At 47.3% G+C, this 22939-nt stretch overlaps 7 protein-coding genes and 1 long non-coding RNA gene across 8 annotated transcripts; 3 read left to right on the top strand and 5 right to left on the bottom strand.

The window, feature by feature from the left end:
• The first annotated feature begins 1488 nt into the window (after positions 1–1488).
• LOC6496165 (retina and anterior neural fold homeobox protein 2) lies at positions 1489–6979 on the top strand. The gene is made up of 5 exons (XM_001960320.4): positions 1489–2720; positions 2779–3017; positions 3086–3549; positions 5926–6149; positions 6431–6979. The coding sequence occupies exons 3-5, from the start codon at positions 3276–3278 to the stop codon at positions 6770–6772; spliced, it is 840 nt and encodes a 279-aa protein (XP_001960356.1). The 5' UTR covers positions 1489–2720; positions 2779–3017; positions 3086–3275; the 3' UTR covers positions 6773–6979.
• A 3559-nt stretch (positions 6980–10538) lies between these two features.
• LOC116654735 lies at positions 10539–11946 on the top strand. The gene is made up of 3 exons (XR_004309936.2): positions 10539–10692; positions 10750–11464; positions 11520–11946. It is a non-coding gene; the product is annotated as an uncharacterized LOC116654735 (long non-coding RNA).
• Positions 11947–12098: 152 nt separating this feature from the next.
• LOC6494423 lies at positions 12099–13306 on the bottom strand. Its single transcript, XM_032450925.2, has 2 exons — positions 12679–13306; positions 12099–12496 (listed from the first exon to the last, which is right to left on the bottom strand). The coding sequence occupies exons 1-2, from the start codon at positions 13240–13242 to the stop codon at positions 12434–12436; spliced, it is 627 nt and encodes a 208-aa protein (XP_032306816.1). The 5' UTR covers positions 13243–13306; the 3' UTR covers positions 12099–12433.
• An 813-nt stretch (positions 13307–14119) lies between these two features.
• Positions 14120–14730, top strand: LOC116654734 (neuropeptide-like protein 31). Its single transcript, XM_032450926.2, has one exon. The coding sequence runs from the start codon at positions 14220–14222 to the stop codon at positions 14481–14483; it is 264 nt and encodes an 87-aa protein (XP_032306817.1). The 5' UTR covers positions 14120–14219; the 3' UTR covers positions 14484–14730.
• Positions 14731–17299: 2569 nt separating this feature from the next.
• Positions 17300–17863, bottom strand: LOC6494422 (putative gustatory receptor 59b). The gene is made up of 2 exons (XM_001960323.1): positions 17519–17863; positions 17300–17464 (listed from the first exon to the last, which is right to left on the bottom strand). Exons 1-2 carry the CDS (start codon positions 17861–17863, stop codon positions 17300–17302), a joined length of 510 nt encoding a protein of 169 aa, XP_001960359.1.
• A 691-nt stretch (positions 17864–18554) lies between these two features.
• On the bottom strand, positions 18555–19723 carry LOC6494421 (putative gustatory receptor 59b). The gene is made up of 2 exons (XM_001960324.1): positions 18779–19723; positions 18555–18713 (listed from the first exon to the last, which is right to left on the bottom strand). The coding sequence occupies exons 1-2, from the start codon at positions 19721–19723 to the stop codon at positions 18555–18557; spliced, it is 1104 nt and encodes a 367-aa protein (XP_001960360.1).
• A 204-nt stretch (positions 19724–19927) lies between these two features.
• On the bottom strand, positions 19928–21104 carry LOC6494420 (putative gustatory receptor 59b). The gene is made up of 2 exons (XM_032450159.1): positions 20144–21104; positions 19928–20080 (listed from the first exon to the last, which is right to left on the bottom strand). Exons 1-2 carry the CDS (start codon positions 21077–21079, stop codon positions 19928–19930), a joined length of 1089 nt encoding a protein of 362 aa, XP_032306050.1. The 5' UTR covers positions 21080–21104.
• Positions 21105–21244: 140 nt separating this feature from the next.
• Positions 21245–22315, bottom strand: LOC6494419 (putative gustatory receptor 59b). The gene is made up of 2 exons (XM_001960326.2): positions 21461–22315; positions 21245–21397 (listed from the first exon to the last, which is right to left on the bottom strand). Exons 1-2 carry the CDS (start codon positions 22313–22315, stop codon positions 21245–21247), a joined length of 1008 nt encoding a protein of 335 aa, XP_001960362.2.
• Between the last annotated feature and the right edge of the window lie 624 nt (positions 22316–22939).

Here is a 22939-nt window from a genome sequence, read left to right on the forward strand (position 1 = left end):
CCGGAGAGGAGCTCCGCAAGAAGTCTCGTAACATGGCTTTTAAAACTGCTTGGTTCTGGTTGCTGGAGACTATGAAATATTCATGCGCTCCATGGGCAAGGGGCTCGGAGGGGTCGGAGCCAGCAAGTTTTCGGGCCTATGTCACAATAAAAGTCAAGAAGCTTTTGCGTGCCGTAATTAATGTAAATCCCCCTTTTGCTTTCCTATGCCGGGTACCCCGGTAATTGAACACCAGCCCCGGGGTCTGCCATTTTTCCGAATGGGTTTGTAACATGCTGTAATTGGCATATTAATTATGTTGCATGTTGAGCTTCGAATTAATTGATTGATGAGTTCTTTCAGCCCAGAACCCCCAGCTTGCAGTCTGAGGTATTCCAGTGATCTCAACCGCCTGAAGACTTGCCTCCGAGGAGCCCCTCCTGTCAGCCCTTCATGCGATATGTGCAGCAGTAATTGATTTTTTGTTTACGCACCGCCTTGCCGCCCCCCAAGGCAAGGACCTGGGGGCGTGGCTGAGCCGCAAAGTTGCCGAGCCGGGCGCTTCCGGTTACTTCTTGTTATTATATTTCATTTGCCGTCAACTTTGTTGTGCTGTTTGATGCCCAAAGTTGGTGAGTCGGCAGGCGGCAGGAAGGATTTAAGTCAGGGTTAGAATATTTAATATCCATTAGTTGGGGGCTTAGAACTTGGGCCAGGTGGAACAAATACAGTGTACAGCCGAGCCAAAAGCGACTAACCCTCTTCAAAGAATCAGAATGAATCTCTAGACGACTCTTCAAAGGGTATTCTCAAAGTTTGCATTGCAACTTTTGCGATATTTTTGCTGGGTGGTGGGCTGGGTGTTGGATGGTGTGTGAGGATGGGGCAAAGGAAGTCCGCCGGGACGCGGGGCACATGCCAACACTTGTTTTCTGTTAAGTGATTTAGGCGAAACTTTTGCACCCCTCGCAGCGTTTTGGCCGCTGTCAGGGAGAACGTGTGCCATTCGTGTTTGGCATTTCGGGCTTAGACACAGACGAGGGACGCATGATGGGTTCCTGTTCCTCGTCCTCCGACCCCCGACCTGCTTCCTAGTTGCTGCAGGTCCTGCCGCTCTGTTGCGGTTCCGTTACGGTTCGGTAATATTCTGAAACAACGGAAATGTTTTACAAAACTTTCGCGAAAACGGCAACAGCCGCACCAACAGCAACAGCAGCAAATTGAACGAAAAGCGTTTAAATGCTTGCCACATAATCGCCGTCAAGTGAAATTCATTTTCTTGACAAACAACATGAACTTCAAAGGAACTTGGCCAAATCCCCGCTTTTCACTCGGCTCAAAGGAAATTGAAATTGGTAAGTGTGTGCGGGAAACTAGAAAAACGCTGTCAAAATCGTTTAGAGGGCGCCACGCAGGACCTGGAGCTGTTCCGGTTCCGGGACTGATGATATCCGCCCGGGACTAAAGAGTTTTGGAGGTACATATGTCTAATTATTTTTTACTCAAAACCAAAAGGATCACAATGCCCCACCAGCAGACGTTACTTATCTCGTTAGATTGCCGCACAATATTCGATATTCGCAGCTCCGACAAGTTTACTTACTTTGCCGCTATCTGACAGCATTAAAACTGTCTCCTCGAATTCTGACTTTCCGGCCAAAGTTTGTGGGTCTGGGTCTGGGTCTGGGTAACCATATTACAAGGATAACACCCACAAAACAGCAGCAACACCACTGCCAGCAGCACGCGAGAAATGCTTCGTGACAAAGAATTCGGAAAGCTGAAGGGAAACACAAGGAAATAAAACTAAAAAACAGGATAAACCTCGAAAAACCAAAAACGGAGGCAAAATTGAGCTTGAGGAGAAAAACGGCTCGCAAGACACGATAGTGGAGCGTGGCAGCAGGAGAAACTTTGAAGTTTTATTAAAAATACACACCGCAACATTCCTCAAGAACTTTCCTCGCACACGAAAACGTGAGATAATTTACTAGAAAGAAGCTAACCGGACGGACTCCTCGACTCCGTACTCAGTACTCTGTGGGATGGCGAGGAGGAGCTCCTGGAATGGCCAAAAAGCGGCAGCGAAGTGTCAAGTAGTTGGATAAACTTTTGTGACAGCTCAATTTGGAAGGGAAAATGTGTGTAAGGCACAACCGGAGACAGCTTCCCGAGGAGCAGCTCCGGAGGAGAATATTAGAATATTAATAGCCGGCTTTGCGGGGGACATCTAATGAGCGGAAGCCGAGGATAGTTTAGTGCCAAAGGAGGCCTTGATGTGGGTGCCCATAAATGCAGGAGCCACGAATGTGTCAGCCCCGACGGAGGACTCGAGTCACGAAAGTTTCGCCAAACAAATCTGAAAACTAAAGGAGGTCACTGGACCGGCCTTAATTAAGAAAGAGATTTGGATTTGTGTTTAAAGTTGCACAGAAGTTGGTTTATAATCAGGCTTTAAATGAGGATAAAAATGTGTACGAAAAGTTAGTTAGTACATGAATCATAGTGACAGGGCACAGTAACACCCAAATACATCTGCCACAGGACTAAGATGCAGTTCACTAACCAGTTCCGCCTTCCGATCTCCACTTGGCTGGGAAAATCAACAACACACTGTGGTTATGGAAATCATTTCAGGAGCTCTGGAGGCGTGCCAGGACTTATGCACCCGGTGCACATCCTGCTAGGAACAAGAGCACATGTCCTGTGTTGACAGGCAGGAGAAGCCGACCGGCTAATTGGTATTTATTGCTCCTTAAGTGCCCAAAACTTGTCGCTACTTTTCACCTCGTATTTCAGCCAAACAGTTTTCCAGGCAACGCCCCCAAGATGTCGGGCCTACGCTGGTCCCCGGCAGCGGCCAATGAACGATCGGTTCTTATAATAGCACCGGACCACTCTATGGCATCGGAAAGAGACGGAGCACCGGATCGCGGCAACACATGTTCCCCGACTCTCGAGGCAGGGCACCCAGCATGCGGAGCACTCTTCGGGGCTAATTTTGAGGCTAATTTCAGTGGGCACACGACTTTGGCACGGTTTAGTATCGTCGCGACAATTATCGTAATTAACTCGTTTATGTGTTGTGTGCTAATCCAATTACCAGGTTCGCACAGGATGCCCCGCGGCCGAAATTAATTCAATCACCATCCCGCAATTGGCGTCGACAAATGAAGAATTGAATTCCGAGTCTCAAGTCGCAGCCCGTCGCGATCTCGCTCCCAAATTAGTGGAAAGTGTTGCACCAAGTTGATTGAAAGGCCAAAGTCAGCCACATAGTATACAGGTTCTCAGCCATGCTGAACTACCAGCAGCAACTGCACTCGCTGCCCGTCGGCAATCCGGGCAATTTCTACTGCGGCCCGACGGGGTCGCACTCCCTGGCGGTCTCCGGCGAGGCCTATCCGTCCCACTCGCAATCTATAGACTCGGACGACAAACTGATCGACCCGGAGAGCAGTATCCGGGACCTGGACAAGATGCACAGGTTCTCGGTGGACAACCTGATCGAGCTAAAGCACGACGGCTACGGCAAGAGCAAGTTGCCCCTGGAGCTCAACAACAACTACGGTGAGTCCTTCTTCCTTTCCGAGTCCGAGGAAGCAAATTGATTGGAAACAATATTTAATTTTCATCGGATTTGTTGCATTTGAAAGCAAAGTGCAGGACAAAGCCTCAAGTCAATTAAAGTTTCAGGAGAATACAAAGCGTTTTAATTTCCAAGCAGGCTGGTGATAAATTTTAAATCCTGACAAAAATCTCTAAATGTCCTCTGCCCGAGAACAGGACTCCTGGTTGACTTTGCCGGCAAAACCACAATCGGCAGCTCGTTAAACTTTAAAAGCCTCTCGATTGCCACAATCCCCAGGTGTGGCAGGGTGGGGGGGAGGCGTGTGTCTGTGCAACAGAATGCATAATGCCAACGGAGTCGGAGGCGGAGGCGGAGTCCTGAGTCCTACGCACTTATGAATTCCGGAGTCTTTGTGAGGTTAAGCGTGAGCTTGTGGCCTAATTCATAAATGATAAATGCATCCTAGCTCGCAGGCCGACAGAATTTATGATATTATCGGCCCAAGTGCATAATCATGGCGGCTATATCTTTACACATGCATAAATCGGTGGTTTACGTACACAACCTGGCGTGTACGGCTCGACGAATGCGGATTATAAATAAATGTGTGTGCGCGATGGATGACAATTAGGTGGCAGATGTGGGCGACAGTCGCTCATTGGATGCCGCCCGCCGCTGCAATGTCATCTGCGTGCATTTTTCCTGTTGCGGTTGCGGCATAACCCCTCCTCCTGCCAGCCCCTGTCAACATATTGCCACTGGGCTGTCGGCCTCGGCACAATGGCCTCCTGTCCTGGAGTCCTGGCCGAAAACGGGCGACTCACGGCTTCCGTTGATGAGCAGGGAAGCTCTTCCAATTTGTAACCAGTTCGCGCAAACTTTTTCCATTCTTCCAGTTTCTTTTTTTGTCCACTCTCGTGCAGCAACACCCGTGTTGCTGAGGCCCTGCCCCCCGCTTTCCATTCATTCCGCGGCGGAGGAAACATTTCCGAGCCGACAACACTTCAACATTGTCAACATGACAAAACGTAATCAAAGCTGACATGATATTCCCTCAGTGGCCGCATGCCTTTGAAGCATCCGAGGTAGTAGCGAGCGGCCACGACTATAATTTCCAAGTGGAGCATATAAACCGTCCATGCCCCTGTAACCAGCACCAGCACCAGTCCCAGAGCGAGACACGGCCACTGCCTCCGCCTGCCTCCTTCCCCTGTTTATTTTCGTCGCTCCATTGGATTGTAACATGTGCCAGTCGGATCAGCAGCACTGAGCGAAAAGGCCAGCCAGTTCTGTGATTTTAGAACAGTTTTTAAGGAGGAGTCTCTTCCATTTCGAGATACATTCCGTAGTGGCACTCCCAGCATTTTTCCACTGTGCATCCGCCGTAACAACTGCCCCTTTCTGCGGCTGCCGTTGCACAAATCTGATTGAGGTTTCCCTTTCGATTTGTTGGTTTTTTATTAAGCTGCAACTGTTTTTTATCGCTCGTTGGCAATTCAAATTAAAGATCTTCCCTTCACTCACTCACTAAACCCGGTCCCCGCCTGCCCTGCCCCTGCCATTAGCCCGTCCCCAGGGACACTGGTTGGCGGTGCAGTTGCTCTTGTTTCAATTTTTTCCCCACTGCCTGCGGAGTACTCCAGCGCCCCGATGTGATCTACGATGCAGTTCCCAACTTCGTGGACAGCTCGGCTGACAAATTGAGACAAATGGCGTGGGTAGGAGGATATCTGATGTGATACGGAATCCAGGCACTGGCCACCCTGAAGCTGAACTGGGGACTGCGGCAGGAATTCCGGCGAGAGGTCTGGATTTCATTTCTAACATATTGTGGCTCCGGATTGGAGGCGCCTCTGAATCGAGCTTCACCTCTTCCCACACAACCCAACCCAACCGACAATTATCTCCCAGGGAATATATTTTTAATCATTCCTCAAACGATTTCCAAAAGCCAGTTCTATGGAAAAGCCATTAATGGCCGCCTAATGTCACAATTTCACTTTAATTAATAGATCGTAAATGTTGTTCGGCGACGAAATTAGTAGACAGCTGTCCGCCCGGGTCGTCAAAAGATATTTTATGGTCCATGCCATTTGTTTATGACCCTCGGGGCGGCCCGGCCCCCGCTCCTCGAAGGATCAAACGGAATGCAAAATTTTATGGTTTCACGACAACCCATAAAAGTAACGAAAAGTTCTGAATTAATTGATATCCGTTGGCACTTATCGATTATTTACGAGCCAAACGCAGTCGAGGCGCTCCCTCTCAGCCAAAGTGATTTTGCATTCGACCCCTTGAGCTGGAAACTGGAAACTGAAAACTGAAAGCCCGAAACTAAAGTGAAAATTCCTCATTTAATGGCTCTCTGATTGCAGGCGGCGGCGGCGGTGGCGGCAGTCTCGGCGGTGGAAGTGGTCTTCCCGGTTGCCCAGGAAATATTTCAGCCGGTCACTCCAGGAAACCGCGACGCAACCGCACCACCTTCAGCTCCGCCCAGCTGACGGCCTTGGAGAAGGTCTTCGAGAGGACTCACTACCCCGACGCCTTCGTGCGCGAGGAGCTGGCCACCAAGGTGCACTTGAGCGAGGCCCGGGTCCAGGTGAGTTCATAATTAAAGTTTAATTGCATTTTTTAAATAAATAAGCGAGAGGAATTTCCGCGAGGATACTTTAAAAGGATAAACAAGATAGCAGGAAAAAGAAAAAGAAAGTGGGGGTAAACTGAAGTGTCCTTATGATCTGAAGCCAAGCAGAGTACAAGAACATCTCCAAACGTTGCAATTTATTCTGCAGATACGCTCGCTTCTCTCTGCCAATTTTGAAACATTCCACTCAAAATCGATACCGTGTACGCAATAAATAACTCCCACGCATATTCCAGGTCTGGTTCCAGAATCGCCGAGCCAAATTCCGCCGGAACGAGCGCAGTGTGGGCTCCAGGCCGCTGCTGGACCCTGCCCCCCAGCTGGTGCCGGCGCCCCTGGGGAATAACATGCACAAATATGTGAATCTGCCACACCCCCCACCACCGCCGCCGCCCGGAGCTTACGCCCTAAACTTTGGGCCCCTGGAGCTGCGGTCGTGCCAGAACTACGGCAACTGCTACGGCGGATTCGGCGCGAGTCCGTCCACGGGCAACGGCGTCTGCTCGTTCTTCGGGGCTGCCACAAACTATTGTGTGGCAGCCAACTACGCCAAGAACGCCGCCTATCCGCCGCTCTGACGGCCACGGGCCACCGATGGTATCTCTTTTAATGGGCCCCGAGAGGTTACTTCGTGCATATGTATTTCAATTAGCCAAATTCTATTAATGCTTAAAAGTGTATTAAGACTAACATAAATTCGCCTACCTGACTAATATTTAAATTAATGACGCCACCAAGCGGGAGTGACAGGAGCTCTGGAAATAAAGTGAAGGTTCTAGACAATATATCATTTTGAATTCAACATCGTTTCACTTTAAATAATAAATGGTTAACGTTTTGGGCGGACTAGAATAAGAATTTGAATAAAAAACCATATATGAAAGGTTAGTAAAACGATGCTATACGCCGACGCCTGGCCAAATCCAGGATCCTCATATGTGGGACACTGCGATGTCTATATCTCGGCCAAATGGCATCCGATTCTTGAGCGGAATACCTTAAAAGATTTTTGGATCGATTCCCCGTCGATCTGTGTCAAAACCCCGACACAAATTTTTGGATCGATACTTCTTCTAATTTTGTGGGGCAACCCCTTGCAAAATCCAGGATCCTCATATATAGGACCTGCGATGTCCATATCTCGGCCAAATGGCATCCGATTCTTGAGCGGAATACCTTAAAAGATTTCTGCATCGATTCTCCGTCGATCTGGGTCAAACCCCCGACACAAATTTTTGGATCGTTTTTTTTCCTAATTTTGTGGGGCAACCCCTTGCAAAATCCAGGATCCTCATATGTGGGACCCTGCGATGTCCATATCTCGGCCAAATGGCATCCGATTCTTGAGCGGAATACCTTAAAAGATTTTTTGATCGATTCCCCGTCGATCTGTGTCAAAACCCCGACACAAATTTTTGGATCGATACTTCTTCTAATTTTGTGGGGCAACCCCTTGCAAAATCCAGGATCCTCATATATAGGACCTGCGATGTCCATATCTCGGCCAAATGGCATCCGATTCTTGAGCGGAATACCTTAAAAGATTTCTGCATCGATTCTCCGTCGATCTGGGTCAAACCCCCGACACAAATTTTTGGATCGTTTTTTTTCCTAATTTTGTGGGGCAACCCCTTGCAAAATCCAGGATCCTCATATGTGGGACCCTGCGATGTCCATATCTCGGCCAAATGGCATCCGATTCTTGAGCGGAATACCTTAAAAGATTTTTTGATCGATTCCCCGTCGATCTGTGTCAAAACCCCGACACAAATTTTTGGATCGATACTTCTTCTAATTTTGTGGGGCAACCCCTTGCAAAATCCAGGATCCTCATATATAGGACCTGCGATGTCCATATCTCGGCCAAATGGCATCCGATTCTTGAGCGGAATACCTTAAAAGATTTATGGATCGATTCCCCGTCGATCTGTGTCAAAACCCCGACACAAATTTTTGGATCGATACTTCTTCTAATTTTGTGGGGCAACCCCTTGCAAAATCCAGGATCCTCATATATAGGACCTGCGATGTCCATATCTCGGCCAAATGGCATCCGATTCTTGAGCGGAATACCTTAAAAGATTTCTGCATCGATTCTCCGTCGATCTGGGTCAAACCCCCGACACAAATTTTTGGATCGTTTTTTTTCCTAATTTTGTGGGGCAACCCCTTGCAAAATCCAGGATTCTCATATGCAGGGACCCTGTGATGTCCATATCTCGGCCAAATGGCATCCGATTCTTGAGCGGAATACCTTAAAAGATTTTTGGATCGATTCCCCGTCGATCTGCGCCAAAACCCCGACACAAATTTTTTGATCGTTTTTTTTTCTAATTTTGTGGGGCAACCCCTTGCAAAATCCAGGATTCTCATATGCAGGGACCCTGTGATGTCCATATCTCGGCCAAATGGCATCCGATTCTTGAGCGGAATACCTTAAAAGATTTCTGGATCGATTCCCCGTCGATCTGTGTCAAAACCCCGACACAAATTTTTGGATCGTTTTTTTTTCTAATTTTGTGGGGCAACCCCTTGCCAAATCCAGGATCCTCATATGTGGGACCCTGCGATGTCCATATCTCGGCCAAATGGCATCCGATTCTTGAGCGGAATACCTTAAAAGATTTCTGGATCGATTCCCGGTCGATCTGTGTCAAAACCCCGACACAAATTTTTGGATCGTTTTTTTTCTAATATTGTGGGGCAACCCCTTGCCAAATCCAGGATCCTCATATGTGGGACCCTGCGATGTCCATATCTCGGCCAAATGGCATCCGATTCTTGAGCGGAATACCTTAAAAGATTTCTGGATCGATTCCCCGTCGATCTGCGCCAAAAGCCCGACACAAATTTTTGGATCGTTTTTTTTTCTAATTTTGTGGGGCAACCCCTTGCAAAATCCAGGATCCTCATATGCGGGACCCTGCGATGTCCATATCTCGGCCAAATGGCATCCGATTCTTGAGCGGAAAACCTTAAAAGATTTCTGGATCGATTCCCCGTCGATCTGTGTCAAAACCCCGACACAAATTTTTGGATCGTTTTTTTTTCTAATTTTGTGGGGCAACCCCTTGCCAAATCCAGGATCCTCATATGCAGGGACCCTGTGATGTCCATATCTCGACCAAATGGCATCCGATCTTAAAGCGGAATACCTTAAACGATTTCTGGATCTATTCCCCGTCGATTTACATCAATACCCCGACACAAATTTTTGGATCGTTTTTTTTCTAATTTTGTGGGGCAACCCCTTGCAAAATCCAGGATCCTCGTATGTGGGACCCTGCGATGTCCATATCTCGGCGAAATGGCATCCGATTCTTGAGAGGAATAGCTTAAAAGATTTCTGAATCGATTCCCCGTCGATCTGTGTCAAAACCCCGACACAAATTTTTGGATCGATATTTTTTCAAATTTTGTGGGGCAACCCCTTGCAAAATCCAGGATCCTCATATATAGGACCTGCGATGTCCATATCTCGGCCAAATGGCATCCGATTCTTGAGCGGAATACCTTAAAAGATTTCTGCATCGATTCTCCGTCGATCTGGGTCAAACCCCCGACACAAATTTTTGGATCGTTTTTTTTCCTAATTTTGTGGGGCAACCCCTTGCAAAATCCAGGATCCTCATATGTGGGACCCTGCGATGTCCATATCTCGGCCAAATGGCATCCGATTCTTGAGCGGAATACCTTAAAAGATTTTTTGATCGATTCCCCGTCGATCTGTGTCAAAACCCCGACACAAATTTTTGGATCGATACTTCTTCTAATTTTGTGGGGCAACCCCTTGCAAAATCCAGGATCCTCATATATAGGACCTGCGATGTCCATATCTCGGCCAAATGGCATCCGATTCTTGAGCGGAATACCTTAAAAGATTTCTGCATCGATTCTCCGTCGATCTGGGTCAAACCCCCGACACAAATTTTTGGATCGTTTTTTTTCCTAATTTTGTGGGGCAACCCCTTGCAAAATCCAGGATCCTCATATGTGGGACCCTGCGATGTCCATATCTCGGCCAAATGGCATCCGATTCTTGAGCGGAATACCTTAAAAGATTTTTTGATCGATTCCCCGTCGATCTGTGTCAAAACCCCGACACAAATTTTTGGATCGATACTTCTTCTAATTTTGTGGGGCAACCCCTTGCAAAATCCAGGATCCTCATATATAGGACCTGCGATGTCCATATCTCGGCCAAATGGCATCCGATTCTTGAGCGGAATACCTTAAAAGATTTTTTGATCGATTCCCCGTCGATCTGTGTCAAAACCCCGACACAAATTTTTGGATCGTTTTTTTTCTAATTTTGTTGGGTAACCCCTTGCAAAATCCAGGATCCTCGTATGTGGGAATAGCTTAAAAGATTTCTGGATCGATTCCCTGTCGATCTGTGTCAAAACCCCGACACAAATTTTTGGATCGATATTTTTTCAAATTTTGTGGGGCAACCAAAATCCAGGACAACCCCTCAACCCCTTACGAAGGGGCACAGGTGAGACCTTTGCCAACTTCACTGCAGCCTTAGGGAGAAAGCCTTTATCGATTTTAGCAATTTTCCATCTAAACTTTTGAGGCTCAGACTCAACGGCCCGCTTTCCTCGTCAGGACTCTTGACTGAATCATCGTCCTGTGAGCTACAAGCAATTAGTTGCCCCTAATGCGAAAGTTTTCCATTTATCAAACTGTCAGTGGAGTGCGGAATTGACACGGCTGATTTAATTATTTACTTAGTAATATGATTTAATTAAAAATTCATATTGGAGTCGCAGGCGAACCGGCTCGAGGGATGCAGAGTGTGCTGCGAAGACAGTAGGCTGCTGTGTGGGGTGTGTGTGTTTTTTCACCCGCATGTGTTAATTTGTATAATAAAACTTAATTAAAGTCAAAACAAACAAACAAACGAGCCGGGGAGACTACGACAAACGCAGGCAAACAAATAAAGAGGGAAAACTTTCGCCTAGCCGCAAAGCGTTGGCAAAGTGAAGCCGCAATCAAAGTAGATTAAGATTGTGGAGATCTCGGTTTTCCCTGGCAATTAAAAATACGGATTGCCATTGGAAAGACACACACAGCACGCAGGACTCACAATACACAGGATGGAGTGGATTTTTCAGTGCACTTTGTGTGCAAAATTCAACTCTCAGCTCGACAAAACTCAAACGCATTCCCAAAAGTCAGGGGAGGTCCTGGGGAGCTGGCTGGGAAAGGAGCATTCCCGCAGATACGAATACGCATCCGGATCCCCTCCGCCCTAGACGAAAAAGGTTAACAAGTATGTAATATATTTAAATGCAAATAAAAATTCCCTTTTATCCGCAGGCCAAACATGACAGAGAGCCAAACCAGCAGGGCGAAATGCAAATTAACATTCGGAATGTGGAACGGTTCTTGCAGCTAATTTGCATAAAGCGTTGGCGTCCACGTCCTGGCTCCTCCACCCTGGCTCCCTCCACTTGGGGCGTAAAACATTTTTACAATATTTACGAAATTGCAATAATGTTTGAAAAGCAGAACAGCAGCAGCTGAGGAGGCGATGGAAAAATGCGTTTTGTTCCTTTTGCGATGCGGCAAATTGTTGCCGAGAAGGACGACATTTTGCTGACAGGCGAACATGCTGCAGGAGTCGTCCTCGAACGGGGAAATACGAATTTATGGGCCAAACAACAGGAGGCTCACCATCGCACACACACACAACCATGGAGTGTACAAACGAGTAGTCCTGTATGCGTCCTGTCAAATCAAATGGCAAACGGAAATGCCAGAGCAAACGAGGTCCTTTATGTGAATCATGCCCATGTGTGGGTCGCTCCACGGCCCCAGCTGCCTGCCGCCACACTCACCTGCCCGGCAGCTAGTCCCAGCTTGTATTAATCAAATAACATGCAAAAGAGGTAGAGCTGACTTTTACTTTCTCGGAATGTGTATCTCGGAAATAAAAAACTGCCACCAAGGCCCACATAATCCCCAGTGTCAGGCTCTATAATTAGGTGATAATTTTCGCCTCTGTTAAAAAGCAATTATTTATAAAAGACCTAGAGCCTCCGAGCACATGTGGACGGGAGTTCCCCCATACTGCACAGGCATTATGTGGCACAAAGTAGATGACAAGGGCCAACATTGTCAGATGAAAGGGAAGCGCGTTGCCCGATCTTCGAGATCCCGGTGACAGCTCCTCGAGTTCCATGCCGCCGCGGGCCAATGATTTGTGTACTCCGGAGCACTGTCAAAATATGTCACATCTTGATGGATACATCACATGGAGCATTAAAAGGGGCGCCGATGAAATCGAGACCATGCTGCAAACGGCACTAAATGTGTTTTGAATCTCCTACAAAGAGAATGACATTTGTTTCGTGGTTAGCACAGAAAACTTGATAGTTGAAAACAAGAGCTATAGGTGTCTCAAGGAGCTTTCATCTCTCCAGTCACCTCAACTGTTGTTTTCAAATCTCTAATTCTCTGCACCCTCTTCTTCTACCGAGTGCAGAATCTTCAATCCCTTCCAGGTGTCTTGCATTCTAAGGTCGCTCCACAGCAGAATAAGGACCATCAGGAGAGAAACCACCAGGTACAGAAACAAGGCCGGAGAGCCCACCAACACACCACCATTCGACAGGAAATTGATGTCCATGCTGTTGTCCTCGTTGGCAAAGTAGTACCCCGATTGCTGGTTGTACTCGTAGCTCCTGGCCCCACAATTCTGGCTCAGTTCGTCGGTCAGGTTCATGGAGTAATTGAAGCACATGCGGTAGCTGTAGCCGAAGTGCAGATCCCTCTGTTCGTTGTACTGGTTCTGGCACTGAATGTTGTTCAGGTCCAGCATGGTGACGTTCTGGCAGTCCGGCATCTCCAGGCTCTGGAAGGCCACCAAGTAGGTGCCCGGGTTAGCCTTTATGTAGAAAATACTGTACGGATCGTGGGCCCGCAACAGCTTGTATTGGTACTTCCTGCTCAGGTGCTCCGGCACCATCCCCGAGCAGAGTAGGCTCAGGGAGTTGTCGAACAGGGACTTACACAGCGTCAAGAAGTCGGTACTGTTCATTGTGAACTCACGCGGGTCGAACCAAAATTTTGAATATTACTAGCCGGGTTGCTGGGTCTTACGTATTTTATAGAAATCAGACTCGCCGAAGACTAGTCTCCAGAACCGGATAGGGGATTGGATGGAAAATATGTTGAGGAAACAATTGTTTGTTTACGAGCCCTCCAAGGTCGGGCTATTGACTTTCCGAGAGCCAACTTCTTTGGAACCTCAAGTGCATAATCGCCTTTTGGGGATGGACAGCCGAAGCTCCTGAGTGGAATGATTCCCAACAAATAATTTCCAATACGCAATTGCCTTAAATATAATCGTAGTCCCCCAGGCAAGTCCAGGCCGCCAATTAAAAATAATAATAGAGCCAGAGTGAAAACATTCTGTGATGCTTCCAGACTGGACAATCAATTTTCGGGCGATATTGCTATTGATAGTGCTGTTTAGCGGGCCAGCTCATCGAGTCGAATAGAAAACCCATTAATGACGGCCTTTATTAGCATAATGTATAATAAACGACACACAAAGTGTGACTGCGACGGCCAAAACAAGAGCCAGGCGAAATTCGTACATATAATTAAACTCAACCCGATACCTGATATCTGTTTGCTTTTCGTTTTATGCTAATATGCGAGCGGCAGAACAGAAAGCCACTCGAGGCCCACTTGTACCGCCGAGTGATTCCCAAAATCCCACAATCCCCACAGAAAAGGTTAACCCCAACGCCAAACTCCAAAACTGGTCGCCAGGGGGGATGGTCATCAAAATATTATTGTTTTTTGGCACCGAATTGTGTCATTTTCGAATGTCGTCGAGATTAATCGGAGCGCTGGCACCTGACATCCGACGCCTCCAGAAAACCAGAACCCGACGAGCAGGTTGTTGAACCACGCCGAGTCTCTTTATATAATAGGCGTCTCGCCGGAGAGCAGCCACAGTTTCATTCGGAAAGGTCTAGGCCAAGCCAGCGGAACATTCAAGCCAAGATGCGTGCTGCCGTCGTGTTCGTTGTTGTGATTTTCGCACTCCTCAGCGTCCTGGAGGCTGTGCCCGCTCCCCAGTTCGGATACGGTGGCTACGGTGGATATCCCGGCGGCTATGGCGGATACGGTGGATACCCCGGCGGTTTCGGCGGTGGCTATCCCGGCTTTGGCGGCGGATTCAACCGCGGCTTTGGTGGCGCCAGTGCCCAGGCATCCTCCTCCGCCTCGGCCTCCTCCGGCGGCTTCGGCGGCGGATTCTACGGCTAAACGGAACAGCCTCCTCCTAATTTAAGTTACTTTTAAAATTGGTTATTTTAATAGTATTGTGAGTCAGAAATTTATTTCGCAACTCTGAAGAATAGAATGGGAGCCCCAGCTCGGTGTCAGCTTAATTAGCATGTTGGACAAACATCAGACACTAGAGCTCGAAAACATGATAAATACAAACAACATTTGCATTCCACTTTAGAGTTAATAAAGTCAATAAATAAAGCTCAATATGGTTGAAACATAATCAGTTTTTTTCACAATTAAATTATGCCAATAGGGCTAGCATCCTTTTTCCTCGAAACAAAATACACTGAATGGCCCACTGGATTAAGGAAAGGCCACAACTTTGGAGCCAAAAATGAGTGTGGTTCTGGCACAGCTGTGGCATACATTCCGCCGAGATAGAAGCACAAGTAAATCAATGCAGCAGCTCCCGCCCTTGTGTCCTCTAAGGATGCCAGAGCCAGGTCAAATCCTCTGGTTGTGCATCGAACTTGGTTCAACGACTTTGCGGCATCATTAAAAACTTTTGCCCGGGCATCTCTTGAGCCGGGCTGGCTCGGCCCCTCCACTTCTGGTCCGACTTTCGGTCGCACACATCTGGAGGACATCTTCTCATATTGTTATTTTTTCAAATTTTTATCCCCTGGCAAAAGGCAAAGGAAAGCACCGGGCCAAGAATGCAAGTTAAGCTGAATAGCTTCTCCGCCTGTTGACGTTGGCTCCAAGTTGCATTGATGGTCGCGGGGCCTGCTCGAGATCCTGCCTGCTGCTCCTGCCTCCTTCCTCCCACCTCTTGCCTCCTGCCTTGTGGCGCTGGCCATTCAGTGTCGCGGCTCTGCCATTGATGTTCCTCCATTGTGTCTCGGGTGTGTCCTGGTGTGTGTCGTCGTGTGGCAACTGCACAATGCATCCTCCATCCTCCATTCTCCATTCAGCGGCCCTGCCAGTCATGGGCATTCAAAGGCATAATATAATAACGCGTTTATGTCCTTTCAGCAATTTCATGTCGGGGATAACTATCCACTGCCCGAGCCCGAGTAATGGTGGCCAAGATCTGCGAGCAGGACATGTGCATAATGTGAGTAATGACGCAGCTAGGCAAGTTCGTATAAATACCATGTTTATTGGCAGGACTCGGGCTGGGAAGGTTTCCCTCAGATATCATTCCCCAGACAAGGTAAATATTGGGGATCGTAAAAAAACAGTTTCGGTTTTGGGCCTGTGACTCATGGGCGATTGAAATGATTTCTGTCGCACCGAAATCAAACAATTGTCTAATGCCTGGCAATTTCGCATCCTGCCTGCCTGGCTGCCTGCGAATCAAGGATTCTTTTCAGCAACACGTAAAGGGCGTAACGCGCCGCGGCGAGCCGGGGAATGAAGTGCAAACTGCTCGCCTAAAATATGTCAATCGGAATGTAAATCATTGCGTAATTTGCATTTTAAGCAAATCTGCTTCAATTGAAATCGTCGATGCCCGCTGCAGTTTTCCGCCCCCGCCCCACTCCCGACCGCCTCGCCCAGCCAGCCCCTTCCGATTGTCTCTGCTGCTGGCAACACGTGAGTTATGGCAACGGATTTGACAATTGTCGGGCGGCAGGACACGCCCAGCTACCCACCAGCGGCCCACCAGTATACGCACGCCCGACCCGATGCCGAGTATAATAAATCTTGACTCTGTTATCCAACATAATTGTGTTGACGTGTCTCGGTGCGAATGGGAATCATGTCGGCGTGTATCTGTTTACCAAACTGATTGCCGTCACACACTATATAGTTTTGATCTCAAACTATCCATTTAATAATGGCAGTAATTGCGAGGCATTCGCCTTTTTACCCAATTAGGAGAACACTGGTAAGCCGGACCACAACACCATGACCATGGCTCCCCCAGTCCCCAAGCCTTGATCCGGGATATTCTGAAAATAGGATTTGCCTTTAAGCCGATTGCAAAGGAAATTGCATAACTCGCCTATAAATGCCAGAAACCACAACACAGAATAGTGCGAAACTTCGATACACACGTCCTGGCCAACAAAAAGCGAAAAAGGAATTAGATTTGCATTCAGCGTTCTGTAAAACGAATTTATTGCGAAAATTATGTTTTGATTTATTTTATTTCATTTTATTTATGCCATCCCTGAACCCTGACCCTCCAGTCTCCACTCACCAGCCACCAGTCACCAGCCTCCAAGCTCCGCCCATTCACCTGCACCGGCCCTGTCCAGCTCCAGCTCCAGCTTTTCCCTGTGACTTAGTGCGGGGTGTGCTCGGGTGCTTCGGTGTTTGTGTGTTTATGACACAACTTTCATCACGTACAACATATAGCAGATGTGCATACGCCAAAAAGTATGCAACAGCAAAACGTGATTTCGTTTTAAATTTCAACTGCGAGTGCTGTCAAAGCAGAATTTATTTGCCGAACGCATTCATTTGGAAATTATCGAGCAGGAAATCATTGGCTCCCGAAGAAGGAGGTGAGCGTTTTTTCGTTGTACCCTCCACTGCTCACATTGTCGCCCCAAGGGTCGCTCCAGAAAGTTATTGGAGCTGCTACAACAGCCTCGGGCCTTGTGACTTATGGGGAAACTAACGACTCGATATCCCCAGCACTATATGACACTAAAGCATCTAAAGATAGTATTATCCTTTTTACTTTATTGACGTCCATTTTAAACTTCTTAAACTGAACTGACCAATAATAGAAGTTAATAAATGTGTGGTAATCGTGGTTAACGTGAGATTCCCTCTCGAGAATTGCATCTATCTGACTCGATTGAAGTCAACTTAATTATGTTCCTCCATACCCGTTAAGAGGACGTCTTCTGTAGGACTAAATGAAACTGCAGGAGCACCAAGAAGTAGTTAAAGATGCTGATAATCATCTGGAGCCAGAGGCTGCGATCAGCTTTGTAGAGTCCGCAAGTCCAGAGCTCCAGCTTGGAGCTTCTGACATAGGTCATGAAGGCGCTCGTCTATGGAAACAATGGGGATATAAGTTCTTTAATGGGTCAGATTAAGCTTCGTACCTCCTTTCTCCAGTCACATTCGGTCCAGGTGTCTTTGGCCGAGCTCTGGCACCTGACCAGCAAGTCGCACATATAGTCGATGAGGAATAAGTCTCCTAAGCGGGCGCAATAGGTCACTCCGCCGTATACTAGCCAATACATGGGAGTCTCGAAGCTGAATGTAAAAAACGTTCCCCAATATATCTCAACTACGGCGAAAACGAAGGTGTCCAGTCGGGTAGCCAGTATCTGGGGGCTGTATATCCTGTTTATCTGCAGAGCTGCTCTGGTCAGAGCCTCATGAAGAGACCAGAGGCGCTTTAGTTCCTCCAGATCTCTTCTGGGGGATTGAATCAACTCATTCATGTGGTGAGTCACATAAATAAACCCACCCGCGATGTGCCACAACATCAGGAAATATCCCATTGGCATATGAAATATTATATTATGGGCGTTGCTTATAATCAGAAATTTGAAGAAGGAACTCCAATCCATGGTTTCAATTTCAAAGAAAACGAAGACAAAGTGAGCGGTAAATATATAGGACACGGTGAAGCATTTAAGGTAGAACAGCACCAACATTCTCCTTTCACAAAGCGTTTCATTGCGCATCAACCTCGAAAATATTGGCTGCATTTTCTTAAAAGCCTTGTCGCGAGAAACCCGGGATAGAATCGAGTAACAAATGATAAATAGTGACACCAGAAGCCGCACTTTGAAGGTAGTTAGTATAAGCCACGGAAGGAATGACTTGGAACGCACAGAAAAATACGCCTGGCACAAAAATATGGGCAGAAGGATAAGCATAAGGATGTTGACAGCCCAGGCGTAGATCCTGGTGAACAAAGACGACTTCAACGTAGTTCCCACCAGTCTGTACGAGGTTACTCCAATTGCTATTGAATAGTAGACGCAAGCTTTCAAAATCGCTTTATTTATGGCTCTGTCCATTTCCAGTGGCGTTTCAAACTCAACTGATGACTTTCCTCAAGCTAATGTGGGCTCCCTTGGATAATTACAGTTCTTAGAATCGATTGAAAGCAAATTGCATCAGCAATTAGGCCTTTTGTAGCGCCAAATGGAACTGCAACAGCATTACAAAGTAGTAGAGGACCCCACTGATCATATCGAACCAGAGACTTCGGTTGACCTGGTACAACCCGCAGGTCCAGAGTTCCAACTTTGAGCTGTTCGCGTAGGTCACGAAGGCACTAGACTGAGGACGAGAGAATAGTAACACTCAACTCATGGTCAAACACAATCCATACACAACTCGTTTACCTCTTTCGTCCAGCGACTCTCGCTCCAAGCATCCCTGCGCGCATTCTGATACTTTCCAACGAGGTCACACAAGTGGTCGATGAGGTAGTAGTCCAGGGAACTCATTAAGTAGGACATAGTCCCATAGACCAAGCAAAACTTGGGAGTGTCCAAGTCGAAGGTGAAGAAGACGCCCCAGTAGCCCTGGACTACGCCAAACACGAAGCAATCGACCCGGGAGGCCAGCATCTGGGGGCTGTAGATCCTGTTTATTCGGAGCGCTGTCTGGGTGAGGTCGGTGTGAAGGGACCAGAGGTGATGCAGCTCCTTCAAGCCCCTCCTAGATGGTCGCGACTTGGAGAGCTTCTCCAGTCGCTCATTCACACACTCGTACCCACTGGCGACGTGCCACATGGAGAGGAAATAGCTCATGGAGACCACGTTCAACATGTTGTAGCAGTTGCTCAGAAACAGAAATCGGACAATGTTGGCCAAACTATAGCCGTCGGCGGCGTAGAAGAGGAATACAGAGTCGGTGCAGCAACGCCAAATGATGGTAGTAAACTTCAGGTAAAACAACAGTCGAAGGGATCCACTTATTTGGCTAAGACCCCTACGCGTTTCTTCCTTATACAACTTGGTGAGCAGTGGGTCCATTTCCAGAAAAGCCAGGTCCCGAAATCCCCGCGATAATATCGTGTACGCAACTATGATGTAGGCCACAATGAACCGCACTCTGTAGGTAACCAGAATGAGCACGGGGTAGTTCATCTTCACCTGGAATTTTCCCTCTGAGGCCCATAGTACTATCGGGAATCCAACAAGCGTGATGACGTTATACACCAAGACGTAAGTGCGGGTGAGTTTTGAGGTGAAGAACCTCCGGTTGACTAGGCGATTGGCGGTAACTCCAATGGCCAAAGAATACCAAAAGTAAACTTTCACCAAAGCCGGCTGCCAGGCCATGTCCTTTTAAAACGAGTTTCCGTGGCGAACTAAAGTGTTCGACTCTTGTAACAAGCTAATGAGACCTGGTATAAGGTCCTATTATAAATAGAACCCCACGCGTATCTGATAATCAGATCCAATCAAACGAGAGGATAGTACGCCGGGTTTCCCTATGGAGGTTTTGACAAATCTTTATTTATTTCATAACATATCTGTATCTAATTAGCTCCTGGCCAAATGAAATTGAGCCATTAGTACCGTGTGAACCACTATGGATCCCATCATATTCAGCCACAGGTTCGTGCTAACCGAGTACAGACCACAAGCCCGTAGGTTTAGCTTCATGCTTCCTTTACAGATCAAGTAGGAACTCAGCTGGAAATTTAAGCAGACGATGAAAAATAGCTGGCTATATAGTAGGTACTTCAAAATATTCACCTCCCGAGTCAAGTCATCCTCTATGTGGATGATCCCTGGGCCCCTCTGGTACTGGGTGACCACGGGCCAGATGTAGTCGTTCAAGAAAAAGTCCACACTGCGTATCCAAAATATACACGCTCCATAGAACTTGTGCCAAAACTCGGAGTCTTCGAAATGGGAATAGACCGTGCCCATGTACCCGTTCAGAACGGTGAAAATGAAGTAATCGAACCGGGAAAATAGCATTTGGGGCCCGTAGTGCCTGTTTATCCGGTGTATGGCCCGGCAGAGATCCGCGTGCAAAGCCCACAGACTGCGGATCTCCTCGGCCCGGCTATCCAGCCGTCCAGCGACAATCTCGACGAGCTGCTGGTTCACCAAGTCGAATCCTTTGGCGATTTGCCAGAACGACACAAAGTAGAAGTAGGTATTGCAAAAGAGGATGCTGTACGCCGTGCTAATGAGTAGAGCGTCCAAAAAATATTTCCAAGTCAGCCCCCATTGGAAAATAAAGACCGACAGAAAATAGCCCCAGCACAAGTACGACAATGTAAAGGATTTTATGTAGAAGACCCTGCGGAGGATGGGATCCATCTGCTTCCCACTGCGCTTGAATTCGCGATTCAGTTTCAACACCATGACGTGGAGGTCCATTAAGATCGCGTCCCGGTGGGATCTTGAAATCAGCGTGTAGAAAGTTACGCCGTAGTTGACCGAATAGAGGACGTACGGCGTAATCCACATAAACTTCGGCAGCCACTTGGCCAGGCTCTGGAAACGAGCTGCCCTCCATAACGCCATCGGCAAGAAGATCACGACGACCAGATTGAGGACCAAGGCGTAGGCCTGCGATATCCTTGTCTGCCGAAATCCTTTGTTGGCACTGGTACTCACGTACGAAGTCATGCCGACCACCACGGCGTACCAGTTGTATATTTGGGCTATCCTCCTCATTGCCAGGTATCTAAACTGAAACTGAACTGAAACTAGTCACCAACGGGTTCCATTCGTGGGTGTAAACAAATTAAGGCAATTGAAATTGCTGATCGGAATCAGCCGTAATTGAAATTGGTCATCCACTTTCAATCAATATTATTTTTCAAGGACTCATCTACAAGCTTAACTCAGAATCATATAGAACTGCAGCAAAAGTATGGACTGGCAAATGATGAAGCCCACCATCCGAAGCCAAATGTTTCGGTTTGCCGGATAAAGTCCCAGGACCTTCAACTGACTTCGGCTATAGGTTTTGTAGAGAAGGAACGCGCTCATCTGCAAGCCACATGTAACTTAGTATAAGGGAATTTATATAATATAATGCAATTTAATAAATACCTCTTTGGAACTTGGGAATTCGTTGGGCGAGGAATTCGATTGAGACTCATACAAGCTCACCAAATCGGATATGTAGTCGTTGAGGAAGAAGTCCAAGCTTCGAACCCAATACACTATGACTGAAAACACTTTATACATGGAAAAGTAGCTTTGTGAGTAAATGATTCCAGCGTATCCAAAGACAATGGTGAAAACAATAAAGTCAATCCTGGAGGCGAGCATCTGGAGCCCATAGATGTCGTTGATTTTAGAGGCCATTCGACGAAGAGTTGAGTGAAGAGCCCAGAGATCCAGTAACTCCTCGGAATCGCACCTCTCCTGCTGCTGATTGATGAAGTCAAAGCCCCTTGCCACTTGCCAGAAGGATAAAAAGTACAAATAGGTTGTCGCATTCAAAATGCAGTATGCAATGATGGTAATCAATTGGGAAAGCATGTCCCAGATACCTTCCGCCATCGGTATCCATAGCATAGCGCTCAGGGTGAGGTACGCAAGAGTGAAGGACTTCATGCACAACAGCCTTCCAAGGTCTGGGCTTGTTTTCACGTCTGCTGTTTCAATTTTCCGGCTTATCTTGTTGGCCAGATCTTGCAGCTCCACCAGCACACTGTCCCGGTACCATCTGGAAATCAGAATGTACACAACGACGACATAGTTCACCGTGTACAATACGTAGGGGACTATAAACAGGGTCTTCCGGAAGCAGTGAGCCACTTGCGCATCCTTGGCCACCTTCAGAAAGACCGGTGGCAGGACGACAACGATCAACACGTTGAAAATTACGGCGTACGCCCGGGTTATTCTGCTTTGTCTAAAACGGCCGTTGACCAATCTGTACGAAGTTATGCCGAGCATCGTCGCGAATCCGTAGTATGTGGGTATTAGCCTCTCCATTAAGAACCTTCGTAGTGGAGCCCCGAACAGCAACTAATGGTACCAGCTTTTTCCAACCCATTTCCACCAGTTTCAGTTGCAACTGCGCACGCAACAAGATCTTGAAATCCGATTATAATGTAGAAGAAAGTGACAAGTACTTCATCACTCAGCCATAATTTATGCGACTTTTAATGTAGATCTACTTTGTGGATAGTTTATCACCTTTGAAGGGTAATGATAGAAAGTTGAAAGTAAAACAACAATAGGTATGCCATTTTACTTTGATCATGAAGCCCCTTAAGCTGGGTTCGACTTGGGTCCAGGACTAGGACTTGGATCGTTCTAGGACTCGAGTCCAAAGATCAGTGACCTGAGTGGTACAAAGTCCAAAACATGACAGGACCTGTAGGTAATTGCGCTTTAGCCCCAAACCACATCAAAACAAACGGATTAGGTTTTATGACCTTGTTTTCGAAACCTTATTTCTCAACCCTTTTGACCCTTTTACCAGTCGCAGGTCATGGCAGATTATGGACTCAGGTGCGGGTTTAGTTACCTGCTTGCTATATAAGTATGAAAGATTTCCTTATCCCAACATCATTC

Source organism: Drosophila ananassae, chromosome 3L (assembly GCF_017639315.1).
Source record: "Drosophila ananassae strain 14024-0371.13 chromosome 3L, ASM1763931v2, whole genome shotgun sequence".
Lineage (NCBI taxonomy): Eukaryota > Metazoa > Arthropoda > Insecta > Diptera > Drosophilidae > Drosophila > Drosophila ananassae.